The sequence below is a fragment of the Callithrix jacchus genome, chromosome 13 (assembly GCF_049354715.1).
Source record: "Callithrix jacchus isolate 240 chromosome 13, calJac240_pri, whole genome shotgun sequence".
Lineage (NCBI taxonomy): Eukaryota > Metazoa > Chordata > Mammalia > Primates > Cebidae > Callithrix > Callithrix jacchus.
In genome coordinates, this window is record NC_133514.1 from 57,807,916 (window position 1) to 57,826,130 (window position 18,215).

Here is an 18,215-nt window from a genome sequence, read left to right on the forward strand (position 1 = left end):
TAATGTTATTTTTTGTATCATCCAATTATAATAATATTTTCTAGTTGGGTATTTAGAAAAAGACTAAAAATGTTGTAAATGGTATCTGTATATCACTTAATTGAAAATATCTTCAAAAAATGTATTTCATGATGACATTTTATTAGGTTTCTTTCTTAGAAATGCCAGAGTTCAGTCCAAAGCTGGAAAATCATAAGTTTTTAATATTAAAGTTAATATTATAAAATAATATTTTACAAAATATTGTAAAAAGAATTATCCAGATTCTTTTACGGAAAATCATATATAAATCTATTACAAGTAAGTAATTCTCTTTGCCAGATATAACAAAGCTACACCTTGATTTTATAAGAGTTAGTTACATGTAGCTACAGGGTATACATCCAGTAAATTTCACTGGAATCTTAACGTGTGCTATAAATGCAAAATATTTTAATAATAATACCTTAAACTTCTACAGTAGTTTTAAAATGTGTTATATAACATTTAAACATAGGTAGCTTATGAAGCTTGAAAATAACATAGGTAGCTTATGAAGCTTAAATGTTATATAACATTTAAACATAGGTAGCTTATGAAGCTTGAAAATAACATAGGTAGCTTATGAAGCTTGAAAATAAAGTGAAGAAGTTGGGCATGGTGGTTCATGCCTGTAATCCCAGCACTTTGGGAGGCCGAGGTGGGTGGATCGTGAGGTCAGGAATTTGAGACCAGCCTGGCCAACATGGTGTAACCGTGTCTCTACTAAAGATACAAAAAACTAGCCGGGCGTGGCGGTGCATGCCTGTAATCCCAGCTACTCAGGAGGCTAAGGCAGGAGAATCACTGAACCTGGGAGGCAGAGGTTGTGGTGAGCTGAAATTGTGCCATCATACTCCAGCCTGGGCAACAGAGTGAGACTCTGCCTCAAAAAACTAAGTAAAATAAATTTTAAAAGTAAAATAAAATGAACTGTGAATGCCCCCATGCACTGAAGAAGCAGCATGTCACCAGCATAGTGGCACTATATTTAAAGTTTCCTGTATGCCCCGTGATACTGATGAAACTCTTTCCCTTCTGTAGGTGGCCAGCACAGCAATGGTCAGTGTAGGACATGCAGAGTAAGCAATCTTGTCCCCATTGGCAAATGAGAAGAGGGAGACCTAGGTAGACTAAATGATTTTCTTAAGGCCTCTGACTTGGTGTGATCTTCTTCTCACCTATAATTTCATTCTGGGTCTCCTCTTGTAGCACAAGGGCATAAACCCTCGGCCCTGAGTCCAAGAGCCGTAATGAGAAGCATAGCTTCGCTGCTGCATGCACGTTTGGCTTGGCCTGCCTACTAATTACTGATACGCAGACACCAGTCCAGGGATTCAACCAGTCCTTGAAATTAGAAAAACCGGGAGAATGAAGTGGCTTTGGAATAACTATATTTTCGAATCTCAAAAATTGTCTTGTCTAAAACCTTTTAAAGAAATCATGGTGTTGTTGATAGTAGTTTATTTTTCTTTTAAAAAAAAAAAACATTTTTACTTTCCCCGTATTAGCCTTCTATCCCTGAATTTGTTCTTAAGTATATACATTCTAGAAAATTGGCTGGACAAGGTGGCTAACTCCTGTAATTCCACCACTTTGGGAGGCCAAGGTGGACAGATCACTTGAGGTCAGGAGTTCAAGACTAGCCTGGCGAACATGGTGAAACCCCGTCTCTACTAAAAATAAAAAAATTTGCCAGGCCTGGTGGTGGGCACCTGTAATCCCAGCTATTTTGGAGGCTGAGGGAGGAGAATTGCTTGAACCCAGGGAGCAGAGGTTGCAGTGAGCTGAGATCACACCATTGCACTCCAGCCGTGATGACAGATCGAGACTCCGTCTAAAAAAAAAAAAAAGGAAAATCAAGGTCTCAAGAAACTTTAAAATGTGGGAACCTCTGTGTGAAATTCTTTTTTTTTTTTAGGACAGAGTCCTGCTCTGTCACCCATGCTGGAGTGCAGTGGCACAATCTTGGCTCACTGCAACCTCCACTTCCTGGGTTCTAGCAATTTCCCTGCCTCAGACTCCTAAGTAGCTGGGACTACAGGCACATGTAACTATGCCCAGCTAATTTTTTGTATTTTAGTAGAGATGGGGTTTCACTATGTGGCTCAGGCTGAGCATGGGTTCTCTGGTCTACAAATTGGGAATCCTAATCACTAACCCCATAGGGCAAGATTCATATACTACACAGAAGCCCTCATTATTGTGTCATCATGGCTATTTTTACAATTTTCAATTTTAATTTTAATCTGGCTCCCCTAACTTCCTGAACTATTTCTAATGTCTATCAAGAACAACCTGCTATACCCTTGCTGTCACCTTCTCAGCCACATGTGTCTGCTGGTCAAAATGCCAAAGACCCACTAGGCAAGAACTCTTTCACTCCTGTATTCTTATTAAGCTCCTAATTGTGTGTGAGAATGTTGTGGTTTGTGTATAAGAAAGAAGTGGCATCCATATGCAAGAGCATACATTTAGCAAGTCTATATAGACCGTAGTTCTTCAATCTTAGAGTAAATTGCATGTAAGACTTTATTTCCCACTCTTTCTTGATGCTGGCAGTCGGACCAGGAGGAAGATGCAGAGCTCAAGGCACAGGTAGAAAATTAAAAATAAAACAAAAACAAAAAAACCAGTGTGTGATAAGTCATTGTTGGTCTACAGCATTCAGACCTTTCAGCATGCTCTGTAGCTGGTTACCATGTTGTTGGTGCATTGTGTAGGTTGGCATTTGTTCCCTTGACAACTGTGTCCCTTACTTTTCCCTTTCTTCTCCACTTTTTTCAGAATAGTCTGATTAAACGAATAAAGGGTGAAAATGTGTATGTCAAACATAGTAATCTTATGTTAGAGGTTGGTATTGGTACATACCAGTGCATGTTTGTGTGTGTTGTTTTTCTTTTGGTGGAATACCTGTGGGCTTGTACTGTGATGCATGAACTGTGTGCTCACCTGTTCATAAGTGGGGATGACTTCTCAGCTTCTGATTCCTTATTCTCTCCTAGATATAGATCCCTTTTTCTCTGTGTATATTTATTTTAGTTCTCTCAGGTTACATGTGAATTGTACTCTTTATAGTTTACCTTCTAAAATTCTTTTGGTATTCATGTTTGTGTGAACGAGACTTTTTTTTCTCTTTCCTTTCCATGGGAAAATCACATTTTCACCAGAGTGTTTGTGGTAATGCCATGAGCCTTGATTAAAATGTATTTTATTTTGACTACTAATAAGATTAACATTATTTTAAAAAACAAACAGAAGAGCTGAAAGGAACACAAATGTAAAACGTTGACTGTTGGATACTATATGTTCTGAATATAGGAGCTAGAAAAAACTCAAGATGATCTGATGAAACATCAAACCAACATTAGTGAGCTGAAAAGAACCTTCTTAGAAACCTCAACAGACACTGCTGTCACGAATGAATGGGAGAAGAGGCTTTCCACGTCCCCCGTGAGACTGGCCGCCAGGCAGGAGGATGCCCCCATGATCGAACCACTTGTTCCTGAAGAGGTCAGTAGTCAGGCTTGTGGTCGGAACACCTTCTGTTCACTAGCCTCCCTTCTCTCCAGGGTGTGGAATTGCATTTGACAAGCTTCTGAGTAGAAAATCTCTCTTATCTATGTTTAACCTGAACTGAGACGCTCAGTGCTCCAAAGGAAAACTGCAAAGGGAAATGATTAAAGTGGCTGAGGAGTGAATAACATCAGATGCTTCTTAGGGCAGGAAGTCACAGGGAGACTACAGTAAAAATCAGCTGATTCTGACCATAAACCTAGATTTTATAGCTGAGACAAATCAAGGTATTCTCTTCGTAAACTGACACTTTTTCTACATATGCTTGCTTCTTTCGCATTGAAAAACATTCTGCAGACTTGTTCTCATCAATTGCAAGATGAGGCCTGTTGAGATTGATTAAATGGTAACAAAGTTGATAGCATTTCAGGACCATTTTACTCTGAGATATTATATGCCAGGTTTTTATTGATATAACGAGTATTTGATTTTTATTTATAACTGATTTATAATAAGTTTTTTATTTTTTGTTTTTGAGACACAGTCTTGCTCTTTTGCCCAGGCTGAAGTGCAGTGGGGTGATCTTATCTCACTGCAGCCTCTGCTTCTCAGATTCAAGTGATTCTCCTGCCTTGGCCTCCCAAGTAGCTGAGACTACAGGCACTCACCACCACACTGGCTAATTCTTGTATTTTTAATAGAGACGGGATTTCGCCATGTTGGCCAGGCTGGTACCAAACTCCAGACCTTAAGTGATCCACCAACCTCAGCCTCCCAAAGTGCTGGGATTACAGACATGAGCCATCACACCTGACCAAATTTATAAAAAAATTTTTAGTAGATGTTTTATGGGGAGAAAGTAGTGGCCAGAAATTTTTTTTTAAGTAAGGTTATTTCACACTCTGGCTATCCATTTAAAGAGATTTTTTGGTTTTTTGAGACAGAGTGTTTTGTTTTGTTTTGAGACAGAGTCTCACTCTGTCACCCAGGCTGGAGCACAGTGGTGTGATCTCGGCTCACTACAACCTCTGCCTCCTGGGTTTAAGCAATTCTCCTGCATCAGCCTCCTGAGTATTTGGAACTATTAGTGCCACAATGCCCAACTAATTTTTTTTGTATTTTTAATAGGGGCAAGATTTCTTTTTTTTTTTTTTGAGACTGAGTTTTGCTCTTGTTACCCAGGCTGGAGTGCAATGGCATGATCTCGGCTCATCGCAACCTCCGCCTCCTGGGTTCAAACAATTCTCCTGCCTCAGCCTCGCAAGTAGCTGGGACTACAGGTGTGTGCCACCATGCCCAGCTAATTTTTATATTTTTAGTAGAGACGGGGTTCACCATGTTGACCAGGATGGTCTCGATCTCTTGACCTCGTGATCCACCCGCCTCGGCCTTCCAAAGTGCTGGGATTACAGGCATGAGCCACTGCACCCGGCCCTAGAGGCAAGATTTCAACATGTTGGTCAGTTTGGTCTCAAACTCCTGACCTTAAATGATCTGCCTGCCTTGCCTCCCAAGGAAACTCTTTTTAAATGTACAGCCAAAGAGTATGAGGATTCAGCTGGTGTTACTTCAGAGCTCCCATTATGTGGGAACCAAAAATTACTATAGTGCTAATTTAACTACCTACTGTTAGACATCATGCTGCTTTATCTCTGTTTCAAAAGAAGGAGTTTTTGAAAACTGCATCTTTTTTAGCATTATATTGATTAACCTCCTTTTCTGTAACACTCCTTTATTGGGAAATATTTGTTCAGGAAGCTGGCACAGAAGAGAACCTTAAAACTTAGGCTTTGGTGGAGAAAAATTCTCTAAACAGTGGTCTGCATGCAGTGCTTAAGTCCTTGCAGTAAAAAGAATAATTGAATTGCACTTATTGTTGATCAAGTTCTAAACCTCCTTTGAAAGCTATTTATCAAAAGTAACCAAGAACTCATTATCACTATGTTCATGACAATTCCAAACCTAGCTAAAAAGGGAATAGGTCTATATCCATTTGAATTACTTTTAAAAGGACACTTTTTATGCAGAATAAATGGAAAGTACAATTACCAACATATTCTTGTACCATTAAACTCCAATTCCATTCAAACTGCTGAGTTTCAAGAGATAAATTTCACATTCAGATTGATTTAAATGTAATAGTCCTTACAATATTAAGTTATGCTCTCATAAATTTAATTGTAATTGGTTAAGTTTGGCTTACCCTATTTCTACTAACTCTTTCGGAAATAATTTACTGGCTCTAAAGATATCAGATACTGAATTAAGTTGCAAAAACACAGACCACATAGCCACCCCAAACACAACAAAGCAGAGCCTCTCTCCTCATGCTGCTATTTCAGAAAATGCTAAATGGTAGCCGCTTTGAATGAAAGTTGAGGGAACAACTTAGAGAATTTAAAGGGTGGTGCTAATAAACAAGGGAACTTCATGAGTCTAGGCCATTAGACTAGTAAGATAATTTGTTTTACATCTATTAAATTCTAGATATTTGAGAATTAACATTTGATAAGCCCCAAAGACATTAATAATTTATGGAGTATTTTGAATATACTGAACTTTCCCTGGATATTAATGCTTTTTCTGTGTTAGTGCAGAAAAACTGGAGAAGGCTAAGAAAGGATTTTTTTTCAACATAATTAAGGAAGAAAAACATACCCTCTGCAGAACAGCAAAGCATGTGGTTATTTAAACTGGGGAAGACCCCAGGCTGGCATACTCACTGCTTTCAGCCTCTGCAGGGTTGTTTTACAGTCCTACAGTGCTCCATTACCACTGTGAACAGAAGATACAGCAGAAAGAGCTTGACTAGATATAAAGAACTTGTTAGAAACAGGGCTGATTAACCCTGCTTATCAAAGGAGCTCTGAAAAGCATCTTGAAGGAGCTTCAAGTCCCAGAGGAAAAGAGCTGTCTTTAGGTGGTCAGGGTGCTATGGCAGCAGGGCCAGGCAGAGTGGCCTCTTCTCCTTTCTGTTCTTCTCCAGGACCTCATAGTCATCGAGGACATTAAGTTTATACTCCAACTGAGGACCCTGTAGATAGCCCTCAGAACAAACCAGAAAGCTCTTGTGCTCTAAATTATTGCCAATTTCTATGTTAAAACCATGGCTTCTGTTACTTTTGTATGTGAAAAGCACAAAAGATAAGTTTATCCTTTTTTTAATCCTTTGTATGTTATGTACATAAAACACATACTGGTTTTTAAATATATAACCAAAAGATTTTTATTTTAGAGGGGATATTTTTTAAAGTAGCTTTTACTAGTTTGATATCACTCTATTTTGTAATAAAATCCACTCTAATTAAGCAGTAATCAACCAGTTTAGAAAGAAGTCCAGTTACTTGTAAATGGAAAGATTTAACTTAATTTTTAAAATGGACAACTCTAATAAAGTAATGGTTATTTGTGTCGGTATCAGCAAGAAACTTCAATTTGGTGTCCTCAAACTTAGAACTTCCCAAAGCTTAGTTGGTTTTGTTTTTGTTTTTGTTTGTCTCAGTGACAAAATGGTATATTGAAGAAAAACCCTGAAGATCTTTTGAGTTTTAATGTGACCATCTTTTTTCTTTATTTTGTTGTATCTATTATAGTTGAATTGTTATAATAATTATTTCTATAAAATGCTACCAGTTTATGAACAATTAGAAGAAAATTCTAGTTAGAATTATATTCAGTGAGCTAATAATGATGATCGTGTTCTGAGAATTTTATGTTTGTTTCCTGTATAAAATGGAAATCTGATTGCCAATTGTTTCAAGTTTCAGATATTTGAGTTAATAGCAGACAAGTAGCAAGGATGCCCCAAAGCAACAAATAACATCTAATTCTCATTTACTTTGGAAAATAGGCAAATACATCCACACCTAGGGCCCACCAAACATAGGGAGGGTAGGCATGTGGTTTGTGTAGCGTGCCCAAGTACATCCTCTCTCCACAAACCTTTCCCATGACAGCCTTTCGTGATGCATCTAAGCCTTGTCCATGTTAGAGATATATCCTTAGTGGTTACTTGAATACCAAAATTTTCCAAATCATAATTAAAAAGTGGTACCTACTAGTATGTATGCTGTGCCAATATTGTTCTCTCTTTCATGTGAGTGGTAGTTTTACAGTATGTTCACTGTACAGTAATTCCTTGAGCTAGACGATTAATTTAGTCAGTTTCCATGATTTCCAAACATTCATTTGTAAATTTGCCCATTCCCTAAAATTTATTTGTAGAAATCTTTAATCACCCAACAGTAAATAACACTGTTATGAATTTTGTGTGCCAGTATAGGGCCTTGTTTTCCAATTATGATGCTGAGATTAATTACTTATAATGTTTAAGTAACTAAATGAAATGGTTGGGCTATATACCTGACTATATCCTAACCCCTAATAAAAGTGAGTTTCTTTATCGGTACCTCTTCACTTCTCTATTAACTAGATAACTATATTGGGAGGTTGACCGTATATAGAATTAAATGCTAAAATCTACTCCCTATGTTACCTGTTTATGTTATTGGACATACACAGTTTAGAATGTAGATACTTAATATTTTCAATTATAAGACATAGGCATTTTTAAAATTAGTTGGTTTCAGACAACAGGATATGCTGAGAACCAGTTTTGCTGGGTTTTTGTGAAGCTTTTATCTTAGGAATAATATTTAGCTCAGTGATTGTAATTAGAGACCTGGCAGTGTTATTCTGAAAAGTGCCTATAATTTTGACCTTTCCTTTCTGTTTCTCATTTCTGTTTGCAAAAGAGGCTATGATTAAAAGCCAAAAAAAAAAAAAAAGAAAGAAAAAGAAACAAAAGTCCACATTTAATGATTACACATGGTACATTTTATCTTTTCCAATACCATCCTCCAAAATGCAGCAGGACAGAGGGTTGTTTTTTTCCTTCTTCTCTGAAAATGGCTTACTTGTTTCTCATTAGAAGGAGTCATTTGAGAATGATACTATCAAAATCTGTCAGTAGGTCCTGCAGAATATTCCAGATGTTCCCCTACAGCGTCTTGCAAACAAATGATTAAATGTAATACTGATAGATTTTTAGACAAAAATAAATTTTAAATAGTTCTCATAAAATTACATTGTTTGTAATGATAAAACACATTTTAAAAGTTCCATTCTTCTAGAAACTTTTAACTTGCCATCGTTATTTTTTAAGTTAATCTTCCAGAATATCTTTTCTATCCCTGCTCTGTGGAATTGAACACCATGCAGAGATAGGCTTGATAGCTCATGTATCACCACCTAAATTGCGCCTATCTAATACTAAAGGAAAAAAAGTAGTTAAAAAGTAAAAACCTAGTTCCTAACATGAAATACTATTTCTTAATTTTTTTATGTTAAAGAATGAATATACTTAATTTTCCACCAAGATATCTTGAAATTGACTTTTAAAAATTATTAACCATGTTATAAAAGTTCAAATAAAGCTATACCCTTGAGTATTTTTTTATTTATTTGTGGGATAATAAATCAATCCATCTAAGTATAACTGGGTTTATTTAAATTAGTGACTAATGCAGTGACATTGTCTATATTTCACTACTCTGTAACAAGTAGCACCTAAAAGGGGAATATAATAAAATACTTGTCAGAAATAGAAGTCAGGCTTTATTCCTAACTTAAATTTAAAAATTTTTTAATGTTTTATTTTAAATACCACTTTTTAATGCCAACATAAACACTGTTTAAATGCCAAAAACAAATGCCTTTATATTGCTCTTGCATGTTCTGTGTTTGTAGAAATGAAGCACATTTGAGTTATATAAACCCCACAGTTTCAGAAAATCTGAACTCTTCAGAAAAAAACCGAATTTTGATATAGTTTCAGATCATTTTTCCAATGTATAAACAATAATTTACTCCTTCAGGAAAAAAAAGAATGAATATTATGAGAATATATGAGATAGATATAATACAATGAAAGAACTCTCTTCCTAACTTGCCTTTTTGGAAACTGTCTACTTCCTCTTCTCCAACCCAACCCCCTTTATTCAAACAGACCAAAGAAGAAAGAGAGATTTCTGAAAAAATTATATTTTTGCAGCAAGGAAGCTCTCCATTCTTTGAGTCTCAGGTAAAAACCAAACATAAAGGGTTTTCCAGAAGGAATTGCTCTTCAGACTTCAGTGTCATTAAAATGTTTTTAGTTTTTTTTTTCCTTTTTAAATGTATTTTGTTTAAAACCAAAGTAGGTACATAATTTTGATTTAGATTCTGGGGAAGGGAAAATGGAATTCTCTTAATATTTTAGTTATCAGTTATGCATCATTTCTTTATGGCTGCTTATCCAAGCTGATTTTTCTCTGTATGTTGTCATTGACTTACTTTCTAATAATAATCTTGCTGAAATGTTGTTTTACTGCCTGTTTTTACCTGTAGAATGGTGCTAATTTAGATGATGTTGATTGATTTTGAAAGTTCTGAATTCTTATTGGTTTCCCCACTAGCCAAGTGTGATAAAGAAAATGCAGGAAGGAGATTCTGCTGACTCTGTGGTTACTTCTCGTCAAATAATTTTCCAGAAAACTGTCCCATCGACCCTAGAGGTTATTCTTTTAATTCATTTCACCTCATCTAGCAGCAGCATGTAGATGGATCTGTAGTAATTTTTTTAAGGCACACATATTTCTAGATTTAAATTTTCAGGCTGCAATAAACACAAATGTTTCTAGAAAACATGCCAGTTTAAAATGTAAACCAAGGCACTTACTGCTCCTAGTTTGATATCTCTTCCCTCTGTAATCTGTGAAACTATTAACCTACCTGGTCATATTATATTATGCCTTCCTGAATACAAAAGTTTCTTAGCTTTCATTTCTTTAGTTTTATTGGAACTAACACTAAAGAAAGTGGGAGAGAAACTCCTGAGACAATAAACTTCAGTTATAGATAAGATTGGAGCCGGGCACAATGGCATGTGCCTGTAGTCTCAGCTCCTGGGGAGGCTGAGATGAGAGGATTGCTTTAGCTCAGGAGTTCAAGGCTGACGTGAGCAACATAGGAAACCCCTATTTCTTTAAAAAAAATGTAAGACTCGAACACTATACAGATCACTATAAGGGGCTCTAATAGTGTCCCATTAGTGGGAAATATTTCGGTATAATGCCTTGAACACAGTCACACTCAATATTTATTGAATAATAAATGCTATCATAGATTCAATTCCCTGTATAAGAAAATACAGTTTACAAATATAGAAAATGATATTAACATAAATTTGTAAAATGTTGGGAAGTTCTTTGTGAGAACAACAGTATATGAAGTATAGATTATATTTAACGAGGAAAGCTTTTTATGCCCACACACGTAAAGCTAAGTAACTTGTAGAACAACTTCAGTAATGTTATTTAATCTTGAAATATAAAATGATCCAAAGTTTATCATAAGAGCAAATCTATTCTTCAAAAACTTTACTGCAAAGTATGCTCCAGTTTAAAGAAGTCACAACTCTGCCTACAGAATGTATTCTGAGCTGAAGTTTATAGTTTATCATTTCAGAGGAGAAGAAATTGCAGCCATAATTATTAGATAATAACATAAGCTCTGGACAGTCCCATCACAGACCTGCATGTAGCAGTTGCCCTGGTTTTTTTTAAAGGATTCTTATTTTAGAAATGAGATACCATCAGAATTTCTAATTTAGCTTTTATATTTCAAATATAGGGCACAGAGGATTGGGTTATTGTAGACAAAATACCCACTGAGGTAGTTGATGGTGATTCGAAAAAGATTGTGACTTACAAGGTGGTGACCGTGAGCAGTAGAACCGGTGACCTCGCACCTGACATGTTAAAATCTGGCACTATTAAAATGCATAGCTTCGAAGACTTGGCTCGAGAAATGCAACTGAAAGAAGATAGCAAACAGAAAATATACACTCTAGGAAAATCCTATGACACTGTCTCCGGGAGAATTGTTACTATGACTGAGAAAGCTAAAGAGGGCGAGAAAGTGGGACAGCCCTACACTACGGAAGCCCTTCAGAAAATGGAGAAAGGAATGTCAGAGTCTGTGAAGACCATTCCCGGACTGGCAGAATATGAGGTACTGGAAGCCCTCGCTGATGAAAAATCCAAGAGAGGACCCGAGGTCCAGACCACAAAGCGGAAATTGTCCGAATCACTGGCGCCCATCAAGGAGGCCGAGTCTCGCCGTCAGAGTCCAGAAGATGACGACCTCAAGAAGGCTCCACAGCTGGGGAAGGACTTGACCGTCCCCCCTGGCCTGGAAGGCAGACGCTTCAGCAAAACAGAGCAAGTGCCAGAGAGTGAGGTCTTAAAAGTGGGCCTCTTTGGTCCCCGAAGGAAGAGCCTGTCCGAATGGAGATATTCCCAGGAACCGGCCTTTACCGTTGCTACTGCCCATTACGTTACTGAGTCGTCCGCCTCCCGAGTAGTGGTAACCAGTGTCGCTCATTGGGGCCACAGTTTGCAATTCCAGCATGACAGTTTTTGAGGCAGTCCCCTTCCACCCCAAACCTTTTCGTTTCTCTTGCTGCTTGGCTTTATGTTGAGAGCAGCCAACCCAGCTTTTTAATTTTTTTTAGTGGTTAAATCAATACCGCAGTGCAAAGTCAGCATTTAAACACTTTCCATTTTATTTCCAGCTCCCCGTTCCCAAGATGTGATAGTGCTGCTGTGGCTTGCAATGAAGGGGGAAAAATACCTGCTTAAATCGGCGCCATCCTGATCCTAATAACTCTCTCTGCTTTACCAAACAAGAGCTCCTGGTCACCCCAATTTTCTATTTTATTTCCCATTCTTTTCTGTTTCCAAACTCTGTATCTGAGATTCCTTCATTCCTCCTCCCCCGTCTCCTCTGCCTATGATTTTGTCTAACAAGCTGTGAATGTGTTATGTGCCTAAGTTTGTGTCTCTCTTTTGTGCTTGACTCTGCCTTTCTTTGTTCATTCAGACTAAGCAGTCTTCTGGGGAAAAGCTCATGGATGGCTCTGAAATCTTCAGTTTATTAGAGTCTGCACGAAAACCAACAGAATTCATAGGAGGGGTTACTTCTCAAAGCTGGGTTCAGGTGGCCATTTGTTTTCATCCTTGGTGTTTCTGAATGTACCCATTTGCCTTTCCTTACTCTTTTTGGGGCGTAAGTGTGTGTGTTGCATCCAGCTGGCTTTGCCTTCAGTGTTTCAAAGGTGTCTTCACTTAATTGTCCTTTATGCTGGCTTGGCATATCTGTCACATGCCTTTAGTTGCATCTCAAGAATGTATTTCAGATATTCAAAAGGCAAACATGTTGAGAAATTTTAATGGCATTTAATTTCTAAAAGCATTATATCTCACCACCTGAGTCTAAGAAAGCAGCCCAAACCAATGTGAATGTGCTGCAATGCTTTGGTTTTTGTTAATTGCACTTTATCCTGCTTTCTGTTTGTTTTGCGGATGTCCTGAAGCAGCAGCACAGGTTCAAGTGCATGCACCAGGGGCAGGGGCAGGGGCAGGCATCAGAGATTCCAACGGGAGGAATGAAAGCTAATTTATATTTCCTGTCAGTGTTTTTGGTTATAAGCTCTTGATGCTGGCTTTAGGCGTCCTGGCAAGTGGCAGCTTTAGTTATTTTCTGACCTTTGGTTGATGGAAGGTCACACTGATGCCACAATCTCTTCTCATGCAGAAAATGGAAACCAAGACGGAATCCAGCAGAATCGAGACGGAACCCGCCTCACACCACCTACCACTTAGCACTGAAAAGGTGGTGCAGGAGACTGTGCTGGTGGAGGAGAGGCGTGTGATGCACGCAAGTGGGGATGCTTCTTACACAGCAGGAGACGGTGGAGATGCCACAGCACCACCCACATTCCCGGGGGCTTCTAGTGTTAAAGGGAAGGAGGGCTCTGCCCTGATGGAGGGGGCTAAAGAGGAACCAGGGGAGGAGGTCGCTAAAGCTGTGCTGGAGCAGCAAGAGACAGCCGCTGCTTCCCGTGAGCCACAAGAGGAGCAGAGTGCAGCCATCCACGTTTCAGAAACTTTGGAACAAAAACCTCATTTTGAGGTAACTAGTAGTTAATGTTACTTTTATCACTAAAATAAAGCTGATACAGGATGCCTGGAAATTTAGATCAGCATAATGGTAAGGCTGTTCAATTTTCTGTGAGTTTTTCCTCTTACTTCCTTCTACCTATTAGGGGCCTTTATACCGCTTTCCAGCTTTGGAGTTACATCCAAACATATCTCTTAATTATTAATGATATAGCACCAGGAAATGGTTTCTGCTCTCACTGAAATTATTGTAATTGGCAGTAAAGTTGAGAAATGCAAAGTTGGCCAAGATATTAGAAAACGTGATAAATTTATTTCTGATGAGTGCACTTTTCCAGAAGCACCAAAACCATGCTTGGCCAGGTCTTAAATGCCAGAGTATTCTTTATTCTCTTTTATTGAGATTCCTGAAGTATTTGGGAAGTTAATGTCTCATTATTAGTTCTTCTTTCTAAGAAGTTATTAAATAGAAGACTTATATTTTTTTCTTATTGCCTTCAAAATGTTTTTCTTTACCTGGAGAATCTCATATAAAAACGTTATGAGATTCCAGGAGACTGTTTGACATGTATGTGTTCTATGCCTCGTTCCCCCGCTTACTCCCCACATAAACGTTAATTGCATACTAACCTGTGCTTATAACCACCAAAGAGGAAAGGGAAGAAAATAGTCTGTTTGTGCAAACTATAATAGCCACTCTACTTACTTCCCTTTGGCACAGTCCTCAATGGTGAAGACGGAAACCATCAGTTTTGGCAGTGTTTCACCAGGAGGAGTAAAGCTAGAAATTTCTACCAAGGAAGTGCCAGTAGTTCACACCGAAACCAAAACCATCACATATGAATCATCACAGGTGAGATGTTCTGGGAAGACCAGAGCCCTGGCTCCTCATTTCACCCCTCTTATGGCTTATCGTGTTTACATAGAACTGCACAATATTTAATTCATGAGACTTAGAGGATCCAGCAGCCAGACCATCTCTATTAAAAGTGAGGCAATAATGGTCATTTTATTACTTATCGGGGAGCAGCAGGTGACTTAACCAAGCCTTTATGTGTCTCGAAGTGTAGAAAAAGGCTCAGAAACCTGTTTCTCTAGCCTCAGAGAAAGAAAAGTATTCACTCGGCCATCCACCTCTCACATTTCTAAATCTTAGGTTTTTTTAAATGACAGTTATCTCTGGTTGCACTTACTTCTTATTCTTGGGAGCAGCTCTCAGACTCTGAAGAGCACAATGATTGTACAATGGGAGATAAAGAAATTGTCATAATGCCTTAAGTAGCATAATCAACTTCTGTAGAGCAAATGTGAGCACCTGGATGAGGGGTCTATTCCTCTGCTGCTTTAGGTCGATCCTGGCACAGATCTGGAGCCGGGCGTGCTGATGAGCGCACAGACGATCACATCTGAAACCACCAGTACCACCACCACCACGCACATCACCAAAGTAAGTGGAGTGAGAAAGAAGAAGAGGATTCCTTGAGAGCAAGCTGGAGGAAGGTGCTTGTTCAGAACTTCTCACAGGTTGGGCTACCCAAGCACAAAGTGGCTTGACAGTTAGGATGTCGGGATAGCTGCAAGGAGAGCTTTTACAACTCCTAGATTTACAATGCACTTGTCCTCATGTGTGAGTTCCTTTTTAGGAATGTACATTCTGATATCCTAAACTTAATGCTTACTTCAGTACTTGGCATGTGGTAGGTGTTCCAGAAACACGGGCCATTCAGACCCAAAGGCCTCCACTCTATCCTCACTTCTGGAATTAAAAATATTAAATAACTGCCATAGAACTCTAATTTCAATTCTCAAAGAATAAATGGTGTTACTTAATGCTCTGTCGGGATCTTCTGCCATTTCCTCCACTGAAGAATGATGATTTCTCCCAGTGAGTAAATTCATAAAGCTTCTCTTTGTGTCTTGCAGACTGTGAAAGGGGGCATTTCAGAGACAAGAATTGAGAAGCGAATAGTCATCACGGGAGATGCAGACATTGACCACGACCAGGTAGTGTGTGTGAGACGGTAAATACCCTGGCAGAGAAACAAAGAAAAACCTGTTGGCCCTACAGTTGCAATGCTATTCCTCTAGTCCAGCATGTATTCCGAAAAAAATTCTGAATTAACTTTCCAGTATATGATTTTCCTTTTGTAATCATTGTACCTCATTTGTAAATTGTGGATATAGATCTAGCTCGTAAGTCTCCACCTTGCCACTGATCATGCATGTTCCACCTCCTTTTTGTTTTTGCCCTTCTGTGATTTCCTGGGGATAGGCGCTGGCTCAGGCAATTAAAGAGGCCAAAGAGCAGCACCCTGACATGTCAGTGACCAAAGTAGTGGTCCATAAAGAGACAGAGATCACACCAGAAGATGCAGAGGATTGACCAGAGGTAAGAGGTGATGCTGATTCTCTAGGCTTGCCTAGGCTGGCATGAGGCATGGGGCACTTCCTTCTCATCCTTCACCTGATCCTTCCTTTCCTCTGTTCTCTCACTGGCATTTGTTGGGCTGGTTACCGAGAGGTTGGAGAATTGGTTTATGGGTTTGTCTCACATTTGGAGCTTCCCTTCTTGTGGAGTTTTTGCATGTACTGCCAGTCAGAGGATAAAGGAAGAGCAGAGGCTATGCTTGTGTGGTCTTCCTGGTGTTCCCTTTTATTCCATGCCCTGCACTGTTTTCATTTTCCAAATTTGTAATGTCAGAGTTGATTTTACTTGCCATGTGGCCTAAGGCAGTGTTGCTCTGAGAGGCTCAATTTGTGTGTTCCAAATACTAGGAAAATAATATATACCCCTTTCTCCTTCTGATGGCAACATTATCCCATTGGAAGCTTTCTCCTCAACGATGTTTGATTATAGCCTGTTTATACTTTGGTCTTTGGTTTTGTTTTTTAATGTGAAAGCTGAGCACTCACTTTCTTTTTGGATGTCTTATATTTCCTGTATTCTTTGGGATGATTTTTCTCCCTAGTGTAGCACTGTCTCAGGAGGAGGCAAAAAATGCAATCTCGTGGTCCTTTAGAAAGCACATGCCTTTCCAGTGGCTATTTGGCCAGCATCATAAGCAGACTGTATCATCTGTGTGTGCACAGACTTGTCATGCATACTAACCTGCCATGCAAGAACTCATGGGGCTGTGAGCATTTCCGAGAGGGCTTTGAATGCTGAATGCAGCAGTCAGGCGACTTACACAACTTGGTGATGTGATAAAACGTGTAGGAGATTTAATGTATTAGTAAGTTCTCTAACATTGGTTTAAGAAACATAAATTGTTGAGTGGCATCTCTTAAGAGAAATATAAAAATCACCCATTTTACTCAAATGAATAGTATATTTTGGAAGACAGCAAAAAAAAAAAAATTCTTCCATGAGCTTCAGCCACTTGGGCGTTATCGTAATTACTTAAGAGAAAGTGTATAATAGGCAGTGACTTAACACTGGAATGTCATGACCTCTTGTCCAAATGAGCATTCTATCCCCTAAGATACTGTTTTTTTGTCCTTGATCTGAGACAATCTTTCAGTTGTTTTCCAATGAGTAACTAATCAAATCTCTTTTCTGCAGGAATAACTTAGCTTGCACATGAATGCAGTCATGCAAACCATTAGGAAAACCAGAGCCTATATGGAGTGCCCTCTTCTAACCCAACTGACTTGTATCTGTCCGTGGAAAATTTCAGTCCAGAAGAATTGACCTTGACCATTAATAAAGACACTGGCAGAGAGATCCTCCCATAATAAAGCAATCTGATTCAGCATCACTAAACTGATAATGCATGAAGCAACAATAAAATTACAAATAGCCGCATTTTTAATTTTCACAAAATGTCTCAGTTTTCAGCTATACCTGCACGTTCATAACCAACAATATAAACCGTGATTTCATGTAACACATAAGCAATTCATGCCTTTCATAGTTTATTATTATTAAAGTCTAAACAAAATTGCAATTTCTTAGGTAACAAACCTTTTGTTTACAGTTAAACGAAGATTACCCTCAAATGCTAGAAGCTGTCTAGGTCCATCTGATGTGTCAGATTTTTTCCAGATTAGATGTGCCAATAATCAAGTTTATTCAGTAAACAACTTATACTTGTTTCATCTGGTTTTATTACTCTCACCCATAAACAGTAATGACTCTCTGACCCTCTGGAAATATTTAACGCTTACAATCTTGCTTTGTGTATCTCATTTAATTTGTTATAAGGTAGTACTGATTTTAGCATATTAATGTGATTTCTTCCTCATTGTTTGCTTTGGTCTGTGTTCAATCCAGAGAGCTTTTCAGAGTTCCCTAACCAGTCCTAAATATGTAAATTGTCATTATTTTGAGAAGAAAAACCTGTATTTTTGTTAGTTTACAATATCATGAAATTTCACTTCAGGAGAACCTGTTGGGCTTCCTGTGGCTTTGTTTTCTTAGTTTCTTCTTCTGTGTATTTTTTAATTGATTTTTCTTCTTTTACTTGAAAAGAGTGTTTTATTTTCAAATCTGGTCCATATTTACATTCTAGTTCAGAGCCAAGCCTTAAACTGTACAGAATTTTCACTGTAATTAAAACTATTTAGTGTTATAAATAGTCTTCAAAAAGAGAGATTCTCCATTACACAGTCACCTGCATCACAGCCCATGGTGAATGTATGTTTCTGCATAGCAAAATAAAAACGGCAAATGCACTGAAA

At 38.3% G+C, this 18,215-nt stretch overlaps 1 protein-coding gene across 50 annotated transcripts in view; it reads left to right on the forward strand.

Annotated features, from left to right (window-relative positions):
• EPB41L3 (erythrocyte membrane protein band 4.1 like 3) overlaps nucleotides 1-18,215 on the forward strand; it is a 254,915-nt gene extending 236,700 nt beyond the window's left edge. For 9 of the 50 annotated variants that reach the window (XM_078347804.1, XM_078347824.1, XM_078347806.1 and 6 more), the window contains 9 exons: nucleotides 2,581-2,616; nucleotides 3,340-3,531; nucleotides 12,457-12,573; nucleotides 13,171-13,548; nucleotides 14,257-14,388; nucleotides 14,884-14,982; nucleotides 15,459-15,539; nucleotides 15,808-15,924; nucleotides 17,098-18,215. In XM_078347804.1, the coding sequence (XP_078203930.1) occupies nucleotides 2,581-2,616; nucleotides 3,340-3,531; nucleotides 12,457-12,573; nucleotides 13,171-13,548; nucleotides 14,257-14,388; nucleotides 14,884-14,982; nucleotides 15,459-15,539; nucleotides 15,808-15,918 (1,146 nt within the window). In that variant the 3' untranslated portion in view covers nucleotides 15,919-15,924; nucleotides 17,098-18,215. Of the gene's footprint in view, nucleotides 1-2,580; nucleotides 2,617-3,339; nucleotides 3,532-9,541; nucleotides 9,617-9,989; nucleotides 10,089-11,205; nucleotides 11,941-12,456; nucleotides 12,574-13,170; nucleotides 13,549-14,256; nucleotides 14,389-14,883; nucleotides 15,036-15,458; nucleotides 15,540-15,807; nucleotides 15,925-17,097 lie in introns of all 50 variants that reach the window. The other 41 variants (XM_078347791.1, XM_078347797.1, XM_078347792.1 and 38 more) reach the window with 13 other exon arrangements.